Genomic DNA, 18,898 nt, shown 5'->3' with positions numbered 1-18,898 from the left:
AGAAAGTTAAAGCTACAACTAGTTGCAAAAAGACTTGAGACACTGTAACATATTTGGCCTTAAATGAAGTTGCCGTGATCACGTGCTTTCCATTCCCCCTTCCCCCCTTATCAATGTTGTTAGCAATGCAAGATGACGCTCAAAATTTGGAGGAACAACTTTGTATGGAGTGGAGGGAGGGGGGTACTGTCATGTCTCACAGATTTATGGGCGGCAGCAATTTGAAGTGGTAAAGGGCGATTTTTGGTTGGAGTGTCTCACTATTTTTGCAACTGGTTGTCTGAGCGCTTTGACGCTGTATGAGCATTCTGTTAGTTTATGGATCGCTTTGGGAAGTGGTCTACGTTTGGCTATTTGTGAGGGGTTTTGGCAAAATTGGGTTTTATTGGTGGATGTTTCATGGATTACAAATGGCAGAGGAAGAAAGGTAATTTTGGGTTATTTTTGGAATGACGTCATAGCCGCAATTTTCATTGTTTTCAGTTAGCAAGTCAGAAAATATGCCTAAGTTTGGAAATAAAGAAGTGATATAAGGCCATTTTCGCTTGTGCGGTCTGTAAGGACGTGATTCAAAGTTATTTACTGAGCATTAACGTCAAACAAGTTTATTTACGTGCATAGGTTGCGCAAAAACCGTCATTAGATTTCGGAGATAAGCGTTTGTTGACGTTCTTGTTAGGGACATAAACACACGTTCTATTGTGATCGCGTGCCGTTTTAAGGGGAAAACCAGTTGCTTAGAAATGAGTCTTGAAAATTAGACCTTTGTGAATATACATTGTGATACACGCTTATTTCAGCAAATTGCTTTAAGCTAGTTACATTTTTCAGGACGTGTTTGCATTGCTATTACGACAGGTGAAACTTACACGTTCGTAAATTAAAGTGCGGCGAACGCGAGTTTGCCACTTACATGGTTATTTGCTACTCTCTGAACTTGTTTGCAATGGAATTTCTCAAAGAGTATGGCAACAGTGACTCGGACACCACGGATACAGAAAATAGTACAGACGCTGGAGGAAAAGCTAGCAACACGGGTGCATCAGAGAGAGTTATGAATGCGAGAGCTGTTCGGCAAGTGTATTTAATCACCTACAGCCACGCCGATTTAGAAAAGTTTCTCAGCAGATATTCTTTCGCGGAAGCTGTTGTCCGTTCTTTTAACAGTTTTAACACAAAAGTTGAACACTGGGTTTGTAGCAAGGAAGCTCACGAAACAACAGGATACCACTATCATATGGCTATTAAGCTCGAGCGCTGTAAAAGGTGGTTATCGTATAAGAGGTTCCTTCAACAAAATTACGGGATTTCCGTACACTTTTCAGATGTACATCACAACTATTATAGTGCTTGGCAATACACCACTAAAGAGGACAAATATGTGTTGGAAAGTGACAGTCATCCAGACTTATCGGATTTTAAAGCACCAAAGACTGAAACTGCCTCCATTTGCAGAAAAAAAAAGCGTTGAAGACTGTGAGGAAGATGAACAACCTAATGATTCGGAGGACGCAGATGACAGTCCGTTTGATGAATATGCTAGCGGCCCGTCTAAAGGTAAAAAACGGAAGAAACGCATGTCTTCATTTGAGTTATCAGAAATAATCGTTACAAAGGGGATGAAAACTCGAACAGAACTTTTGGCGTATGCTAATAAACAAAAGTCAGAGGGGAAAAATGACATAGCAGAGTTTATTGTTAACAGAGGACCCCGCGTAGTCTCAGAGGTTTTGACAACTGCATGGGAAATGAGGAGCGCTCAAGAAAAGCTCGATAGATCTAAGAAATCTCGTCTTGAAATTCTCGAAGAAGCGGCACAAGGAGAATGCGTGTCTGGTTGTAATGGACAATGGCTTACTTGTGCATGTGAGGTACTAGAACAAAATGGTATTCGTAAGGACACTTTTACAAACGCTATAAAAGAACTACTGGAGAGAGGCCGTAGCAAATTTAGAAATGTCATGATCTGCGGACCTGCGAATTCGGCCAAAACATTTCTACTTAACCCTCTCACAAGTGTCTACAGAACTTTTTGTAATCCTGCTTCGACTTGTTTTGCGTGGGTTGGAGCCGAAGAGGCAGAATGTATTTTCTTAAACGATTTTCGCTGGTCACAACAGATCATTCAGTGGCATGATTTCCTCCTTATGCTGGAAGGACAGTTGGTGCATCTTCCGGCGCCTAAAACGCATTATGCCAGGCACATTGTTTTTGAAAAAGACACTCCTATTTTTTGTACGGGGAAACAGCCTTTCGTTTATATTAAAAACGGTGTTATCGATCAGCGGGAGACGGACATGATGTCTGTTAGGTGGAAGATCTTTCATTTCAATGTACAGATACAGCAGGATGTTCAAAAGGAGATCCCAAAGTGCTCTAAATGCTTTGCCACGTTTGTGTTGCGGTGATTGAAAAGTCTTTCGGACTTAAATTTCCTAAAGTGAACTGTTTGCTAAGTAGGCTCGAATTTTGCAGTGACGGTCTACACGGTCTACCATAGCGAATGACTTAAAAATAGATAACATATCATATTTCTTACTGTAGTGATGGTAGACCGTGTTGTGATGGTAGACCGTCATAAAATGATACATAACACATGGAATGCTTTCACCCCTGACTGCATTTTATCGTTGGCCATTTATAACTATTTAGGATTGACTACAAATGACATTAGTGCAAGTGTTTTGGTTTTATTGTGATCTTGCAAAAGTCACGCATTCTCGACGTGACATAACCAAATAGTGTGACATTGTTTTCCCTCAGTCACAAAATAAAGCAAAGACTTGTGTTTAATACTTTGTGGCCTCATTCTCCCCTATAGACAATTTTTTCTTTAGTATTTAGTACGGCCGCCTCTACTGTTTAGAACTAAATCTAATCGCTTATACATTGACCCGATAGTATTGTCAATAATTTCTCTTCGCACCGAGTATAGCGTACTTTTCACTCGTTGTGCAAACTCTTGAAATGACTCAGATGTCAGATGTGATGTTATCGCTTGTCTCCTTAACTCACGCTTTACTACATTAAAAACATTCTCGATAGGATTTAAATCGCCACTGCGCTTAGGAATAGAAAATAATTTGCCCCCAACGTCTTTGACAGCTCGTCGTGCCTTTGCACAATTCAAAATAGGACAATTATCATGCACAATAAATAACTTAGACCCTTGTTTACCGCTCTTTGTAAACATTTTCGGAAAATTTCTACGCACAAATGTAGAGAAGTAATCCCCATCCAGTTTATCATACTGTTCACAATAAATGACCCCTTTCCGATATGAGATAGCCACAATCATTTTCACAACTCTACCCCCGGAGCCCACATGCGAACCCTTGGCAGTGCACGAGAGTCCTTCATTCCGTTTACGCCAAACTTTCCCCTGAGGTGTTCTTGCATCGTCCAACGGATTGGTTTTGTGATAAAAACTGACCCCATCCAGGTAAAAACAAATGCCATTTTGCAAAAAGTCTTCCGGGTAGGTCCTTTTAACCGTACGAGCAAATTGACGACGTTCACTGTAATCTTTGTCCGTTAAGATACCTTTTTTTTTTCGAGCCTCCATGAAGCGATATCCCATCCGCTTTAACGTACGATTTACTGTCCACGAAGATACGTGATGTAACCCTGATTCAGCTCTTATTCGGTGGCATGAAAAATTCCCTTCTTGCTTGCGCAGCTTGTTGATATTTCGTTCAATAACCCTTTCCTCTCGTCCAGTTATTGCACGAGGCCTCCCGCGTGTCCCGCGTGACTGTCTGTTCTTGTCGCAAGTGTTTGTGTTTAAACAGCGATAAACGGACGCCCGAGATATACCACAGAGATGTACTATTTCACGCACAGTTAAATCGCTTTGCAAACGAAGACATCTCACATACGCCTTCGTCTGTGCATCTATATGTCCGCGATAAACCATTTTCTTTTACACAACGGAAGAAAACAAGAAACTCCGTAACGTCACAAAGAGCGAATTGACAATGCCACGAATTCGAACGGCCTATTTAGCGCACTTCCACCCCAATTAGAACCCTAAAATGTCCAGTGATGTACTAAATAGATGTTGCATTTTCCAAATTTAGGTCAACATCATTTGTACGTTCCTCCACATCCGAGAAAAGGGCCTGGATGTTCACCCCTAACTCAGACAACTAGTTGCAAAAAGACTTGAGACACTGTAACATATTTGGCCTTAAATGAAGTTGCCGTGATCACGTGCTTTCCATTCCCCCTCCCCCCCTTATCAATGTTGTTAGCAATGCAAGATGACGCTCAAAATTTGGAGGAACAACTTTGTATGGAGTGGAGGGAGGGGGGTACTGTCATGTCTCACAGATTTATGGGCGGCAGCAATTTGAAGTGGTAAAGGGTGATTTTTGGTTGGAGTGTCTCACTATTTTTGCAACTGGTTGTAGATAGTTAGACATTCTAAACAACTAATAAAATAACACAACGGGAAGCTGGATGTTCCCGGTTCGAACCTTCGTACATGTTAATGACAAAATCCGCATTTGACAAGTTTTATATTAGTCTGTTTACGACGGCATTGGTCAAGTTTTTTTCTTGACAAGTCCCGTTGTTCAAAAATGGTCGTTCCATTAAAAAAAAAAAGTCTTGTAAAAGGGAACATCCTGATGCATGTGGAGCCAGCCTTATTTACGGATAACTTTCAAATGCGAGAAAATAATTATGTGCACATACCATTTCTGGCACAATGTAAAGTCAAAGTAACAGCTGCAACCAGCCCATGTTGTAACAATGCAGTTTAGACCAAGTTTGGACTTGGTCTTTTAGAGTCCTTGGCTAAACCTCGGCCTTAAACCAAGTCTATCCTAGTCTTCGTTTAAATAATTATTCCACTGCAGTGTCTCATTAAGTATGAGTACGAGATTTTCCAACAGAGAAAGAGTGCGCACGCGTAAACCAGTGTCATTTTGGCGGGAAAACGAGATAGCCCGTCGTCACTTTACTACGGGTTTCTGTGAGAACGGCGTAGTTGCCAAACAAGTCCTCGAAACGTAGGTGACCTTGTCTTTTTGGAATCACGAAAGGGCTTAGTTATCGTCATTCAAAGCAATTGCGTCAAGTTCGTCGCTCACAAAGAGTAAAATAAACCTTCCTAAAACTGTGAGGACAAATACTCGTACTCGTATTAGAATCTAAAGCTCCCTAATGCGAGTCCAAGGGTGAAAAGGCTTGATGCTGTTAAAAGTCTAATTTGCACATGATTTTGTAACCTGCAGTTCCTAGTAAGCCAACAGATGTCAGGGCATCGCTACAGGAGAATGGTAACATAAATGTAAATTGGAAAGAACCAGATGATCCCAATGGAATACTTATTGGCTACAAGGTAAGTTACACTCTTTGCCAGATTAGCAACTTGAGACTGATTCTTCTTATCAGATGTCAGTAAGATATTTGAAGGACAATGATCAAGTAACGATTAGTGGGAGGGGATGCAGGGGTGCTCGTCAAGATTTTTCATAATTCATTTTCAGACCCGGTCTCTAAGATCCACGCCTGTGTGCAGACTTGGTCTCTAAAATTCGGACCGCAAACCCAAATGATTACAATCTATAGGTGTTAAACAAATAAATAAATAAATAAATAAATAAATAAATAAATAAATACATAAATACATAAATAAATACATTAAAAAAAAAAAAATAAATAAATGTTTAACGAGGGTGACACTTAACAGCCTGACGACTGACAAACCTGTGGCCCTCGGATTCCAGATCGAATTGGAATTTGGAAATGTTGGTTTTTGTGGAGGAAGGAAAACTGGAGAACCCGGAGAAAAACCCTCGGAGCAAGGAGGAGAACCAACAACAAACTCAACCCACATATGAAGTCGAGTCCAGGAATCGAACCCGGGCCACATTGGTGGGAGGCAAGTGTTCTCACCACTGTGCCATCCCCTGCTCACCTGTTTGTCCCATGAACCTAGTTTAATGGCCTTAGCTCCCATAAGTCTCCAGTAGCTCAGTGGCAGAGCATCCAAACTAGTAATCGGAAGGTTTTAGTTTGGTCTCCTGATAGGAGCACTCGGATTTTTTTCCAAGTGTGCCTGTGTCACATTATATAACACATTATTCTCATTTGTTTACCAGGCTTAAAATATCCCATCACATTAATTTCATTGCGTATTTGCCACACATGACATTCCAGTCCTAACAGTATGCAGGATGTTTGTCCATGAGCCTAGTTTAATTGCCTTAGATCCCACGAGTGTCCTGTGGCTCAGTGCAAATTAGTAATCGGAAGGCCTTAGGTTCGACTCCTGATAGGAGCACTCGGATTTTTTTCCGAGTATTTCTGTGTCACTTATTGAATAATACACCATTCTCAATCTATAGGTAGTTTGCATTGCCGCCATGTTGGTGTAAAAAACAAAAGGAAATTTTTCAATGAACGCTACGACATTTTTTTCAGTCTACATGTTTCGGATAAAACGTCGTTACATTCATAAAAATAATATCAATCCTGCTGGCTCTACGAAAAGAAAATTTTTACACATAGGTTGCATTAAAATGGAAGTTTACTCCCAGAGGAAAAAATCCTGTTGTTTCTGTACACCAACATGGCCGCCATGACGTCACATGCAAAGCATCAAAATGGCTCAAAAACTATACCTCTTGGGGCGTCGCCTCTATAAGGCATTACCCACCTGCAGATATCCCCGTGCAAAATAAAGTTTATGGATAGAGCTATATTTTTCAGTCAGAGACACAGGCATACTCGGAAAAAAGAAAATCCGAATCATTTTGTTCACCAGGAATAAAACATAACATCACTTTTCTTTAACATAGAGATCATTGCTGACGTATACCAAATAACCGAAATGATTTGGTTCGATTAGGAAACGGTTTGCGCTTTTAGCTTCGTCTGTACCACACTACTCTAGCCTTTGTTTTTTTCTTGTGGGGTAATAATATAGTATAAGCTTGCTTTTTTTTTCTTGTGGTATAATAAAATACTCTAACCTGCCTTTTTTCTTGTGGTACAATAAAATACTTTAGGCCTACCTTTTTCCTTGTGGTATAACAAAATATTGAAATGTTTTGTTGCGTTTCGTCCTCATGAAGGTGTACTGCGAGGGAAGACGATCGTATAACACTTCTTTCAAAATTGACATCCACGTCACACACTCCGAAACCTCTCGGTTTACTGTTATCAGAAAAGCATTGCTTAAACCTAGCACGGAGTTTACTGTGCATGTGACAGCATTTACCAAAGTGGGAGAGGGTGCCCGAAGTGAGTCCGCCGTAGTCAACACACCATCAACAGGTTAGAACTTTGTTTATTCGCTTATTTACTCTCAAAAATTGTCTTCTGTCCCAGATGACATTTTACGAGGAGTGGTAAATCGTTCAGAATTATGTCAGCCTTGTGATGCTTTGTGAACCCTATCTACACCTGGCTTGTTTTTCTTCTGCTCTTTAATTTCCCAAGTATAAAAGCAAGGACAATGTGACTTTGAGGATAGGTAGTACGTCCAAAGATGTATCCTTTGAGGTCCACAACGGGAAGTGTTAACGGCATGTGTCGTCATGATTGCCAAATGGCGGCCATCTTGGATTTCTGAGTTTCCCCAGAAGTTAAGGAAAGCATCGCCGAAATTGAACGAAAAGTAAACAATTGGAAAACATAAGCAAGAGCAGCAGGAAATGTAAAAGCAGATTTAACCAATAACTGTTCGGTCCATAAAAAGTGCCAAGCCAAATTCGATGATGCTTTTCATTAGTGAACGGAAGCTTACTTTAAACGCGTGCGTGCAATCAGATTCCGCAAGTAAGTTAAAAGTAATTTTTATTTGCTGCGTTTTCATTTCTCTTTTTGATGATAGTGTTCGAAGCATCCATTCACGTTAATTTTTATATTTTTACTTAAATCCAGCACTACAAATTTAGCAATCTTATTAATTAGTTTCTTGTTGTCAGTGGATTTAATGTCGTTGTCGGCCAAAATAATACCGATTGCTCTATAGACCCTATGCAAAAATGGCTGACATTTAATATTCTTTTGTCTGCATTTAAATTTGCCTCACTAGCCTCGTTCTTGAGTTCAAATATCAAAATAATATTTTACGTTGAACGAGGTAAGTGAGGCTAATATGAATGCAGACAAAATAATAATCAAAATATTAGTCATTTTTGCATTATTCAAACTTCTTTTGTCACTTACTGAAGGCTGTGTGTTTTTAGCTCCACCCGCCCCAGCCCCTCCTCGGATTGCCGACGATAACATCACACCGACGACGATTACCATTGTCCTGACGCCGACTTCAGATAGCAATGGGGAAGTCGTGTAAGTTAAACAGTGTTTGACGCCTGGCGTAAAATTTTCTGTCATGGCATTTTATCATATACTGATGGTCTTAACCTAACATTTAAAAATAACCAAGGTCAACTGTGGATTGGATGTGTACGTATAATGGTTGCTGTCACATTTAGTGCGTTAACTGGAGTATCCTGGATTTTATTGCGAGTTTTGCCAACCAATCACAGAGCATAGTAAACAAAAACTGAGGCTAACGCTCCGTAATAGGTTCGACATTCAATTATAAGCCGCAGCTAGGACAATATGTTGTTATTCTATCTCTTACGCCTTGGTGCGAGTTTAACCTGTGTCTTCATCCTTTTCTAGCGCCCATCAAGTAGTGGTTGAAAAAGTTGGAAAAGTCAACAAACGGGAGACGGCACATTTACCAGACGATATCTCGGGCTACAAGGAGGCAAAGGTGTACGGAGAAAAATTTTACATTGCTGCGAGTTTCGCACGGGGAACACTAAACGGTCCAAGAGAGTTTGTTCTAGGAGACGGAAACACATACGGAGGATACAAGAATGCGCCTTTGGAACCGGAGACAAAGTATAAGGCGTATATAAGAGGGGTGACTAAGTTTAAAGGGGTAAGAACAGGAAGGTTGAATTATGTAAGTGTATTGTTTAGTGAACTTGTCTTGTGATTGGTCGAAAGACGTACTTGTATGAAGTTTGGTTCCCATTAGCAACGTGACATGTAACGACATGGCCACGCAAGTGTCAAACCGTTTCTGCGGATGTTATACGTTATTTGTGTGGAATAGGTAACATAATGGCGTACGAGGAAGATAAATGACAGATGTAACGACATGATGATAAAACTGATTTCTTTTTGTTGTTGTCTGTCGTTCTGTCATTAAGTAGCGAGTGTCAACCAGGACTTACTTTATAAATAATATTCAATAAAATTTAATTTACTTAGGATTTAATGGATTTTTATTTTGTTAAGGAAAGAAAAGTATTTTTATTATGCTGACTTTGTATAAATTAGTATATTTCAGTACATAGGTTTGATATAAATGAATAAAGTAAAGTAAAGTAAAGTAAAGTAAAGTAAAGTAAAGTAAAGTAAAGTAAAGTGAAGTGAAGTGAAGTGAAGTGAAGTGAAGTGAAGTGAAGTGAAGTGAAGTGAAGTGAAGTGAAGTGAAGTGAAGTGAAGTGAAGTGAAGTGAAGTGAAGTGAAGTAAAGTAAAGTAAAGTAAAGTAAAGTAAAAAAAAAAAGGCAAAGCAAAGCAAAGGTAAGGCAAGACAAGGCAATGCACAGCAAAGCAAAGCACCTGGACATATAATTTGTAGTAAGTAAGTAAGTAAGTAAGTAAGTAAGTAAGTAAGTAAGTAAGTAAGTAAGTAAGTAAGTAAGTAAGTAAGTAAGTAAGTAAGTAAGTAAGTAAGTAAGTAAGTAAGTAAGTAAGTAAGTAAGTAAGTAAGTAAGTAAGTAAGTAAGTGAGTGATTGAGTGAGTGAGTGAGTGAGTGAGTGAGTGAGTGAGTGAGTGAGTGAGTGAGTGAGTGAGTGAGTGAGTGAGTGAGTGAGTGAGTGAGTGAGTGAGTGAGTGAGTGAGTGAGTGTGTGAGTGAGTGAGTGAGTGAGTGAGTGAGTGATTGAGTAAGTAAGTAAGTAAGTGAGTGAGTGAGTGAGTGAGTGATTGAGTAAGTAAGTGAACTTTATTTAAGACAGGGTCGCCCAATCAGCTACGGGGCTGTTATCCTGAGGGGCCCTGTATACACCTAAAATTATTATAGCAAAGTAATGAATGGTATGAGAAAAAAATTTACAATATATATGATACTAATAAACACTTTAGGGCTAAAATGTTACAGGATAGAAAAAAATAAATAAAAAACATTTGCACACTAAGAAAAATCTATGCAAAATTGTGTTTCATCATTAGTCGCTTAAAAGCCTCCAAGGACGCTGCCCGCTTGTATGTTTCAGGTAACGAGTTAAACAAAATCGTTCCGGAGTATCTAAAAGTTCTCTTCCCGGGGCTAAGTTTGGGTCTTGAAGGATGAATGTCTTCACGCCGACGTGTATTGTAACTATGGAAACTGTGGTTTCTATTAAAATAATCAGAAAGATACTGGGGCACTAAATCATTAAGACATTTGAAGACCAAGATAGATTTATTCCTTTTCCTGATAGTTTCTAAGTTAGGCCATCCTAGTGTCTTCAGAGCTTCGCTGGTGCTATCTCGTCTGACAATTATACGTGCAGCTCGATTTTGTAGGCGCTGTAATCTACTCTTGCACTCAAGAGACAATTCACCCCAGGCCGTGTCGGTGTAGCACACTGGACTGGTAATACGAGACAGTTGTATACGCATTTCGCTGCCTTAAGCGTTTTAACGCAAGAGTAAGTGTAAGTAAGAGTAAGTGCAAGAGTAGATGCGAAAGGCAGCGAAAGGCATCCGATCATGTTTAAAAACATGATCGGATGCGGCCGAGTAGACCCAAGCGCTTGTTAACCTTGGTTAACACTCGGAAACTCGGAAACTCGTGGGAAACTCGGTTACAACGTTTTCCCAAATACATAATTTTGTTTCTATTTATAGAAGTACCAAAACCTAACTTTTAAGATTCAAATTTTAGAACATGCATCTAGATCCTCGACAAACCCTCAGCTCTTATCCTTTGTCCTAAGTTGATGTTTAGTTAGTACATATTCACAATTAAAATTTCTGTTTACTGTCGTTACAGAAATGGATATATGGAGAGCCAGCCGCTATCAGCTTACCACCGACCGGTAAGTCTTTCCTGCAAGATTTCATAGAACATCTGTGATATACAACTATCGTTATCGGAAAGCCTGCTAAAAAAGATCGGGAACGAGGTGATATGTACCCTTCTAGAGTAGACACCTTCGATAATTTATTGAAAAACTTAGCCACCTCAGCTATAGCTCCCACAAATATCGTACATAGATGTTTTGCTAAGCGGAGTGTATGAGTTCTACAATCTGATTCATAACAGAAAATGGCCAGATACAAGTCGCATCAGCCATTTTCACGCGACTTTCGCCTTTGATTCGTACGGGCGTAGACGCCAGCCTCGCTCAAAAATATAGCTTGACACTTCTTTTTCTTCGTGAAAGTGATTTCTTTCATCGATTTAAACTGAGCGTTTCATTTTTTCATGTCTGATTATCGACTTATTGTTTGCGGCGTCCCTCAAGGAACTATTTTGAAATCATTGTTGCCAATAAACTGTATGAACTTTTTCTGCTACATATATTCTATCCTCAACACCAAGAATCTATAGAAAGCAATCATGATGTTACACCATCGTCTTTTGAGTCGGACGGTTGCGATTAAGATTACCAATCGCCTTACTTGGATTACGCTTCGCTGTTTTGAGGCATTATTATTTTTTGTTGTTTTGAACAGTGTTTTGAAAGTCTAGTGAGAAATCCCTCCTTTTATTGTTTTAATACTAAATCTTAATAAATAAATAAATAAATAAATAAATAAATAAATAAATAAATAAATAAAAACTGGTGTATCCGGTCTACGTCAGAAAGTCAACATCGTTGATTAGATAGAGAATAACAGTAAAATTTACAGTCCTTCCTAAACTGCGGCCCCGACTTCCTTGATGGCCGCTACCTTTATCAGAGAGACTTCAGCAAATATGCCAGCAAGGATCACGATTTTTAATCTGTGATTTCATGTACATTTGCTGAGCCTCAGTAAAATTTGACAGATTCTGAAGCTTAGCTATTCGAACATTTACGGATGCTTTATAGCCAACTCACGATGAGGGATTTCCAGTTAGGTTTTACAGGATTGCGCTTTGTTGTTCAGGTGTTCGTCAGGTTTCAAGACTGCAAGTTTGGTCTTTGTAATAACAAAGTAAAAGTAGTCGGACACGAAAATAAGCTTTAATCAAGATTTACATAGAATCCCTTGTGGTACCACTCCCAACCAGATAAAACTCCTTCATGGTTCAATCTATGTCCTAATCCTTATTTCTTCTTCATGTATATCTTTCAGCGACTCGTTCTAGGAACCCAAGCACCTCCAATTTGATTACAATCATCTTAATTCTGTTGGCTGTCGTATTGGTTATTTCCATCGTCGTTTGGTTTATCTATGTTCGTCGACGACGAAACAAAGGTAAATTTAATCAGCGATGTGAAATGTTTGACCATGGTCTAATTAGCTTTTGCAGTGTTTCGGTATTATTTACGCAACATTTCAGTCACTTTTATTTCTAACGTAAGTGTACGACTTGTTATGAAGAAAAAAAAAATGAAAAATTCGCATTCGTGGAGATTCTGCTTTACAGCAATTCTGGGAGCATTTGTGACAAAAAGTTAAGACTTTGGAAGACAGAATTTTTTGAGGATTTTTGTAAAATGATTTAGGACATAATACCACTCGAAAGACGCTTACAAAAACTTTTAAAAAATACAAGAAAAAAGGGGCGCTGCGGCCCTCGCTCCCTGAATTCGCCTCTGAGCTTTTATTCAATAGTAATAAATGACAAGACTTGAATTCCTATATTCCAGAAGTCGATTTTCTTGAATGTCATTTTATTATTCCATTTTTTTCCTTTTGTGGTTATCTGAACCCTATTACGATCCATTCTGCTTAAAAAAAGCCTCAAAGTCATTGTATGTCAGTGTTTCGTAGTCATAGGCGAAATAGACAGCTATAAAATGGTTAAACCTCTTTAAATCGGAGGATGGGGCTGAGGTACAAATTCCCGATCTGATTCCGAACATTGATGACTTTGCCGGAATATTAAGGTGTCCGCCACCCTCAAGGGACCGCCCAGTGCGCGGACGGCTCTAGCGTTCGTTCTCTCTAACGAGAACGTCTAAAAACCATACATTCTCGGAATGTTGAATAATTACATATTATGACTTATCTCCTCAGAAAGGCTAAGAATTTCATATCTTTAAAAAACGAGAAGGATTTTTTCTTTTCAAAACTGTATGACCTAAGAAATCAATAATACAAAAACAGCATGACAGAAAGATAATTTTGTTGTTTCTTTACAAGCCTCAAGAGCCGTGTCTCAATTTTTTCAACTGCGTTAACTTGCTCACACTTTAAAAGCCGACAAAGTTAGGGAGAAGAATTAATCAGTCATGTCTATCGAAAGTAGGTTTTACGCTAAGAATGGAAAGAAAAACACAATACTATAGAGAAAAGAAATGGGACTATGGGTTCGTTATTTAAACCAAGTATGCAAAAGTCAATGTTTTTTATAGTACCCCAAGCTTTTTATTCAACTCCTATGATACTATTTAAGAATATTACTTAAAGAAGTAAAACTAAAATAAATGTTTCCATATTTATTTTTCTTAAATTAGATTCAGCAGATGTCAGGACAATGAGGTATTTGTGTCAAAAAAAAGCATCTCACTGTTAAGAGATAAATTCTCTCTTTTTCAATTTCAGAGCAATAGCTCAGACACTAGAGAAATCCCTAAGCCACCTTCTTTAGTAACCCTTGTCGGAGGACTATCCAAGTAAGAGGGTTACCCTAGCAATATCGATTGTTTTCTTCTACTTTTGCCGTTGTCTTGGTTACAAAACAGCTAGCGTTGTCCTGGAGTTAGGCTTAAGAATCTCTTTCCGAGAGCAATTTCTTACATTCTATATAGCTACTGCTTTTCCTTGTAAACTCTTTAGTAAAGGCTACCTGATTACCTGAGACAACGCTTTGTTGGTTCCTTAAGTGAAAGTACTAGTTAAAAACGTATATCTGGAAGCTGTATAATAAAAATTAATTTCATCTCTCCTAATCTTAACCGAATGTTAGCTAAATTTTATTTGTAATGTTTCTGGTAATGTTTTCTAATTTGCTTTTAAAATGTTTTACAGCAGCCAAAATGTATAAAAATGCTTTTAAATGAGGGGAAACCTTTGTTAGCCGAAGTAGTGAGAGTCAATTTTGGTGCTGCAATGATTTATCTCTGTCAGTTATGTTTAAGAAGTGACAATCTGAAAACCTTACTTTAAAACCCAGATAACAACTTTGGCATTAGGAGAAAATATATTCAATCCTGGTACCTCATATGGGCAGGTAAAGGGTAGGTAATGGTGTGAATACCACTATGTTATAAATGCCTAAAATGACAGCACCAAACACGAGACATTACATATTTGTCCAATGAGAAAGGAGCTTTGTTGAATTTGCTGAAATGAATGCCTTATTTGTTGTCTCGTGATTCCGAAATCTGACATCAAATTTCTTAGGAGTGGAACCGATCTACCCATATGGGTTTCACAATACGTTTTTACAGTGCACTTTACTGTCCGCTTTTATTCTGCATTATTTTTAATATTTTTCCAGTGTGTAAGCTACCAACATGCATTCTTGCAAATTCTATTATGTTAAAGCATAGAAAACGTATAAAGTACAGTCGAAACCCGTGTACCGCTAAATCATATCTATTCTTACACATGAGAAGATCGTTGAAGACTCCTTTCTCATTCTAAATGACGCTCGGAATCTTTCTATCAAGCTTGACTTTTTTCATATTGCTAACTGATTGAAATTGATCATATGCAATATTCTAACTTTTTGCTTTGCTTCCATGACTTATATTGTCACAGAAATGAAACTGAGCAACAAGAAAGTTCTCTATTAAATCCAGCAAATGCGGCAAGGAAACTTGGGATGTCAATTGCAACAGGGGATAGGAATGATGAAGGCACCAGCCAACACAGAGCACAGGTTTACCCGATGGAGGATGGATATACTGCGTTGAATCCGCGTACAATGGTATAACAAAAATCTAAGACTTTTTGTACCCAGTGTTAAGCGTTGTAATATGGTCGAAGATAGGATGGAAAATATGTATACAACCTGTAAATTTTAGCTCCCCTCTTAAGTTTCAATTGCAAAGGATTATAAAAAAGACCAATCATATCACAAGTGCCCTGTGTCGCTTTAATTTGCCGCTATAATAGAGGTAAGGAAAAAACAAACGTCATATCCAGACACCTATAATGCTGTAACCCTATTATCAATTTTCTTAAAATGAAATAACCCACATTTTTCAATAATGTACACTACTTTGCTTGTTCACCGACATCGCTAAATCAGTTCTTTATTGCGAAAATAAAATAATCCTAATTTTTTTCCAGTAATGTAAACTAATATGTCTGTTTGACATCTCTTGTTTCCTTTAGTGTGTGTTTTCTATGTTTTACTCTGGTCACTTTCTCGTGTTATTACTCTTGCTTATAATAGTGTGCCACATTCAAACTATTATTCATTGGCTTACTGGTATATTTATATTCCTGACGTAACCAAATAAAGCAAACTATTATATTCCGTATATTCACAGATTACAAAGGACAGTTGCTATGCGCTTCTTGTGGTATCCGAAGAAGACTATGCTGCTATTGGACACCCTTATGAATCGCCTTCAAATGTTAATGAAATACCTGCAGCTGAATCACCCAAATATGTTAACAAAGTACCAGTACCCACATACGTTAACAAAGTGCCTGTACCTGAATCACCCACATATGTTGACAAAAAGCCTGCAGCTGAATACGAGATTATGCCATAATGAATTGATGGCTGGGGCTTTACGGTTTCCTTTCGCCGTCAAGAACCTTAGCATTGGTTTGTAAGCCGTGTTAAACATGGGCAAAAAAATCGCAGGGAAGTAGAAGTTGATATCAAGTGATTGTAATTACTCCTTGTGATGTTACATTAGCAGGGTTGACTGTTTTCTGGTGTATGTGTGCAAAACAGGACCAATAAAATGATTATGATTAACTTTGTGTGACATCAAAATACGAGTACTAATTTCCTTGGCTGAAATACCCAATAAACAACAGGGTGATCGATCTTCGTTTAAGCACAGTACAACAACTATAATGTAACTCACACTAGCAACTTCGGCCAAATCTTCTCAACATCTTTTGGCTGTAGTAACTATAACCCTGGACCCAGTTGTTCACAGCTCGATTAAACTAATCCTGGATTAACGTGATCTTTGAATCTAGTTTAATGACTCATCATTAAAGGTTTTGCCAAAGATGTTTTTCCTTCAGTTTTGACTTAGACTTGTCTTGAGCAAGAGCTTAAAATTAGCTTTTAAAAAAAAGTCACTTTTTAATGAGCGAGATGAAAACCTCGGTTAACTGTTAATCGTGGACAGGGTCGTGGATTATCGTTAATCGGCTTTCGAACAACCAGGCCCTGGTATACAATAATAGTTTCGGAGGGTCCTGAAGGGGTAAAATGGGAAATGGGATTGGCCTGTTTTTGCCCTGGACAAGTGGGCTTTGAGATTTGAGTCACTGGGACTTGGATTTGCTCACTAAAAAATTGGGGAAAAAAGCCAAAATAGGAATGAGACAATGGTCTTTAATGCTTAACTAATTCCCTTAGTTTGGAAAATGTAAGAAAAATGTTAATAGTGCCTATTGTGCGTCAATTTTAAGACAGGGATATCAGAATGTTCTATTTTGACGTCCTCCTGCGGTCCACGATATTTGTGTAGGCTGTGTTCATCGGTGCAACCAAGCCAAATTCTCTGAGCATGCGTATTCACATGTCTATGTTGTGGTTTAATTTTTTATTTTCCTTTGTTTTTAATATTGAGCACAAAACAAAGAAAGACGAAAATTGAACCACAACATCTACAAATGACATGGCGGAAGCCAACGAGTCCTCGTGCAAAACTCGCACCGTTGTAGTGGAAATCAAGTATATCTCGGCTCAAAATGTTGAAACTGAAGAACTATCTCAGCTCCATCAAAGCCAACATTCAAGACTTGTCACTACTTTCCGAGTACAAAATGAGCTTAAACTTGAAGTCAGTCTTTAGACTTCATGTTGAAAATCAGCATACGGTAACGCATTTTAATTTTACATGTAAGAGAGCAACTTCTAATTTTACACTGCATGAAAACTCTATTATTTTTGGCTTATTGGTTGAAGAAGCAGTCAAACGGGTTTCTATGTTGGCAGTAGATATCGAGGAACGAGCAAGCTGAAATGAGGTCGTGGGTTAAAATGCATGGTAAATTCGTCAGATAACGAAACGTTAGACATGATAAAACCGACGATAGATAGGGTAGGCACTTTACCTTTGAACTTGTGCGAAACTGAAGACGTCTTGAAATCACAATTTGAATTCATTGAAAGGCATGAAAAAAGTTCTAAACGGACTGCTCAGCCACCTAATTCAGATGACGCCAGTGACAGCCACTCTGAAGATGAGGTGGATGCCGCTCTTGAAACGGCACTAAGTATGATCCGTCCAACCAGGATTAGAGGAATACGAATACTGGCAAGTCGGATGCCAGACTTCTTGCAGGCAGGAATGTGAAGTGGCAGGAGCACATCTGAAAGTAGTAGTAATATTACAGCGCTGTAACGTCCCTACGTAAATCTTCGCGAGTCTTCGGGACATTTTAGGGTTGCTTTCGGATGTCAGGGCCAGCCTCTTATAAGGAAAGTGCAGATGAGAAAAGAAAAGATCTGGTTTGCATTACACTGAGATTTTACGGAATTCTGCGTGTGGGAATGGGATTTGTAAGTTGAGAAATGGAATTCGGAAAAAAATGGGTTGGGAATGGGATTGAATTGTCCTTTCAGGACCCCCTGGGTAGAGTCAACGTAGTTACTCCGTAGTTCCTTAAAACAGGGGAACACCTTAGAAAGAGGTAGATGTTTATCCTTCAAATCGTAACTGTATTTGGGTAAGAAGATAAATCCTTCGTATTGGAATGGCGATCCACCTTGTAGTCTCCACCTGTCTAAAAAGAAAATCCCTCAGCGCCCAATTCATTAGTTGATAGAGCAGCATCGCAGACTCAGACTAAACGGCCCTATTTTAGAGTGACAATTTCTGCCATTGTTTCTGCAGGTGAAAGCGTTGGCTGTGACGATTGTTTATGGTGTTCTCCTCTTTTGGATCGCCCTGTTCTCTCTCCACTGATCATTAATGATTTTGTCCGAGCTCCCAATACTTCCCTAAACAGTGATTGTCGATCTAACACGGACAGCTTGGACTGTTTGGCTTACGTGTCCCTGATGAGTGGTATTGGTAAACTTGTGACATGTGAGGATTCTGTCAGTACCGGGACTTTATTTTATTACCCATAAAATATATTTGTGATATAGCGACATAAATGGAGTCTTGTACTTCTATATATTCTCGCACACAAAATACGCTACAATCATTCCCTGAATACTCCATTAGACAGCCTAGAAAAAGGAAACATTCGGTCAAACTCGTGCGATTGTCCTATATTACCCCCATTTTCAATCGAATGTATGTCAACTTTGACCATCGAGCCTATCAGTCGAACTCAATCCAATTTGCTTTGGGTTTATGTGCTCCATTTTGTGTATGTGTAAGAGAATTCGATTGTGTTTGATTGTAAAACTCAATCGAACCCAATCGTTCGATTAAGTTACGTTCAGTTGAGTTCGATCAAGTTCGATTAATAAAACCTTGGATTTGGCTCGAGTAGATTCGTCGGGATATACCCATGAAAGATAGATAGATGAAAGTGAAATATATGAATTATCTGAAATATCACATATTCGAACAACGGATGAAAGATTTTTAAATTAGTAGACGGAAAGACTATCGC

The 18,898-nt window shown here is 38.8% G+C and overlaps 1 protein-coding gene across 1 annotated transcript; it reads left to right on the top strand.

The window, feature by feature from the left end:
* Positions 1-946: 946 nt before the first annotated feature.
* On the top strand, positions 947-16,341 carry LOC146465418 (uncharacterized). Its single transcript, XM_085128837.1, has 11 exons — positions 947-1,192; positions 1,326-2,085; positions 5,241-5,347; positions 7,086-7,287; positions 8,205-8,307; positions 8,647-8,911; positions 11,019-11,064; positions 12,311-12,433; positions 13,639-13,663; positions 14,888-15,056; positions 15,625-16,341. Exons 1-11 carry the CDS (start codon positions 947-949, stop codon positions 15,850-15,852), a joined length of 2,274 nt encoding a protein of 757 aa, XP_084984963.1. The 3' UTR covers positions 15,853-16,341.
* Positions 16,342-18,898: the final 2,557 nt, after the last annotated feature.

The sequence above is a fragment of the Pavona decussata genome, unplaced genomic scaffold, assembly GCF_977016875.1.
Source record: "Pavona decussata unplaced genomic scaffold, jaPavDecu1.1 SCAFFOLD_156, whole genome shotgun sequence".
In the NCBI taxonomy this organism is placed as follows: domain Eukaryota; kingdom Metazoa; phylum Cnidaria; class Anthozoa; order Scleractinia; family Agariciidae; genus Pavona; species Pavona decussata.
This window is presented reverse-complemented; position numbering and strand designations above follow the sequence as displayed.

Coding starts and splice junctions, on each gene's coding strand:
- LOC146465418 (XM_085128837.1), top strand. CDS start 947: ATGGAATTTCTCAAAGAGTATGGCAACAGTGACTCGGACACCACGGAT. Junction 11,065..12,310: donor TATCAGCTTACCACCGACCG/GTAAGTCTTTCC, acceptor TATATCTTTCAG/CGACTCGTTCTAGGAACCCA. Junction 12,434..13,638: donor TCGTCGACGACGAAACAAAG/GTAAATTTAATC, acceptor TTCTTAAATTAG/ATTCAGCAGATGTCAGGACA.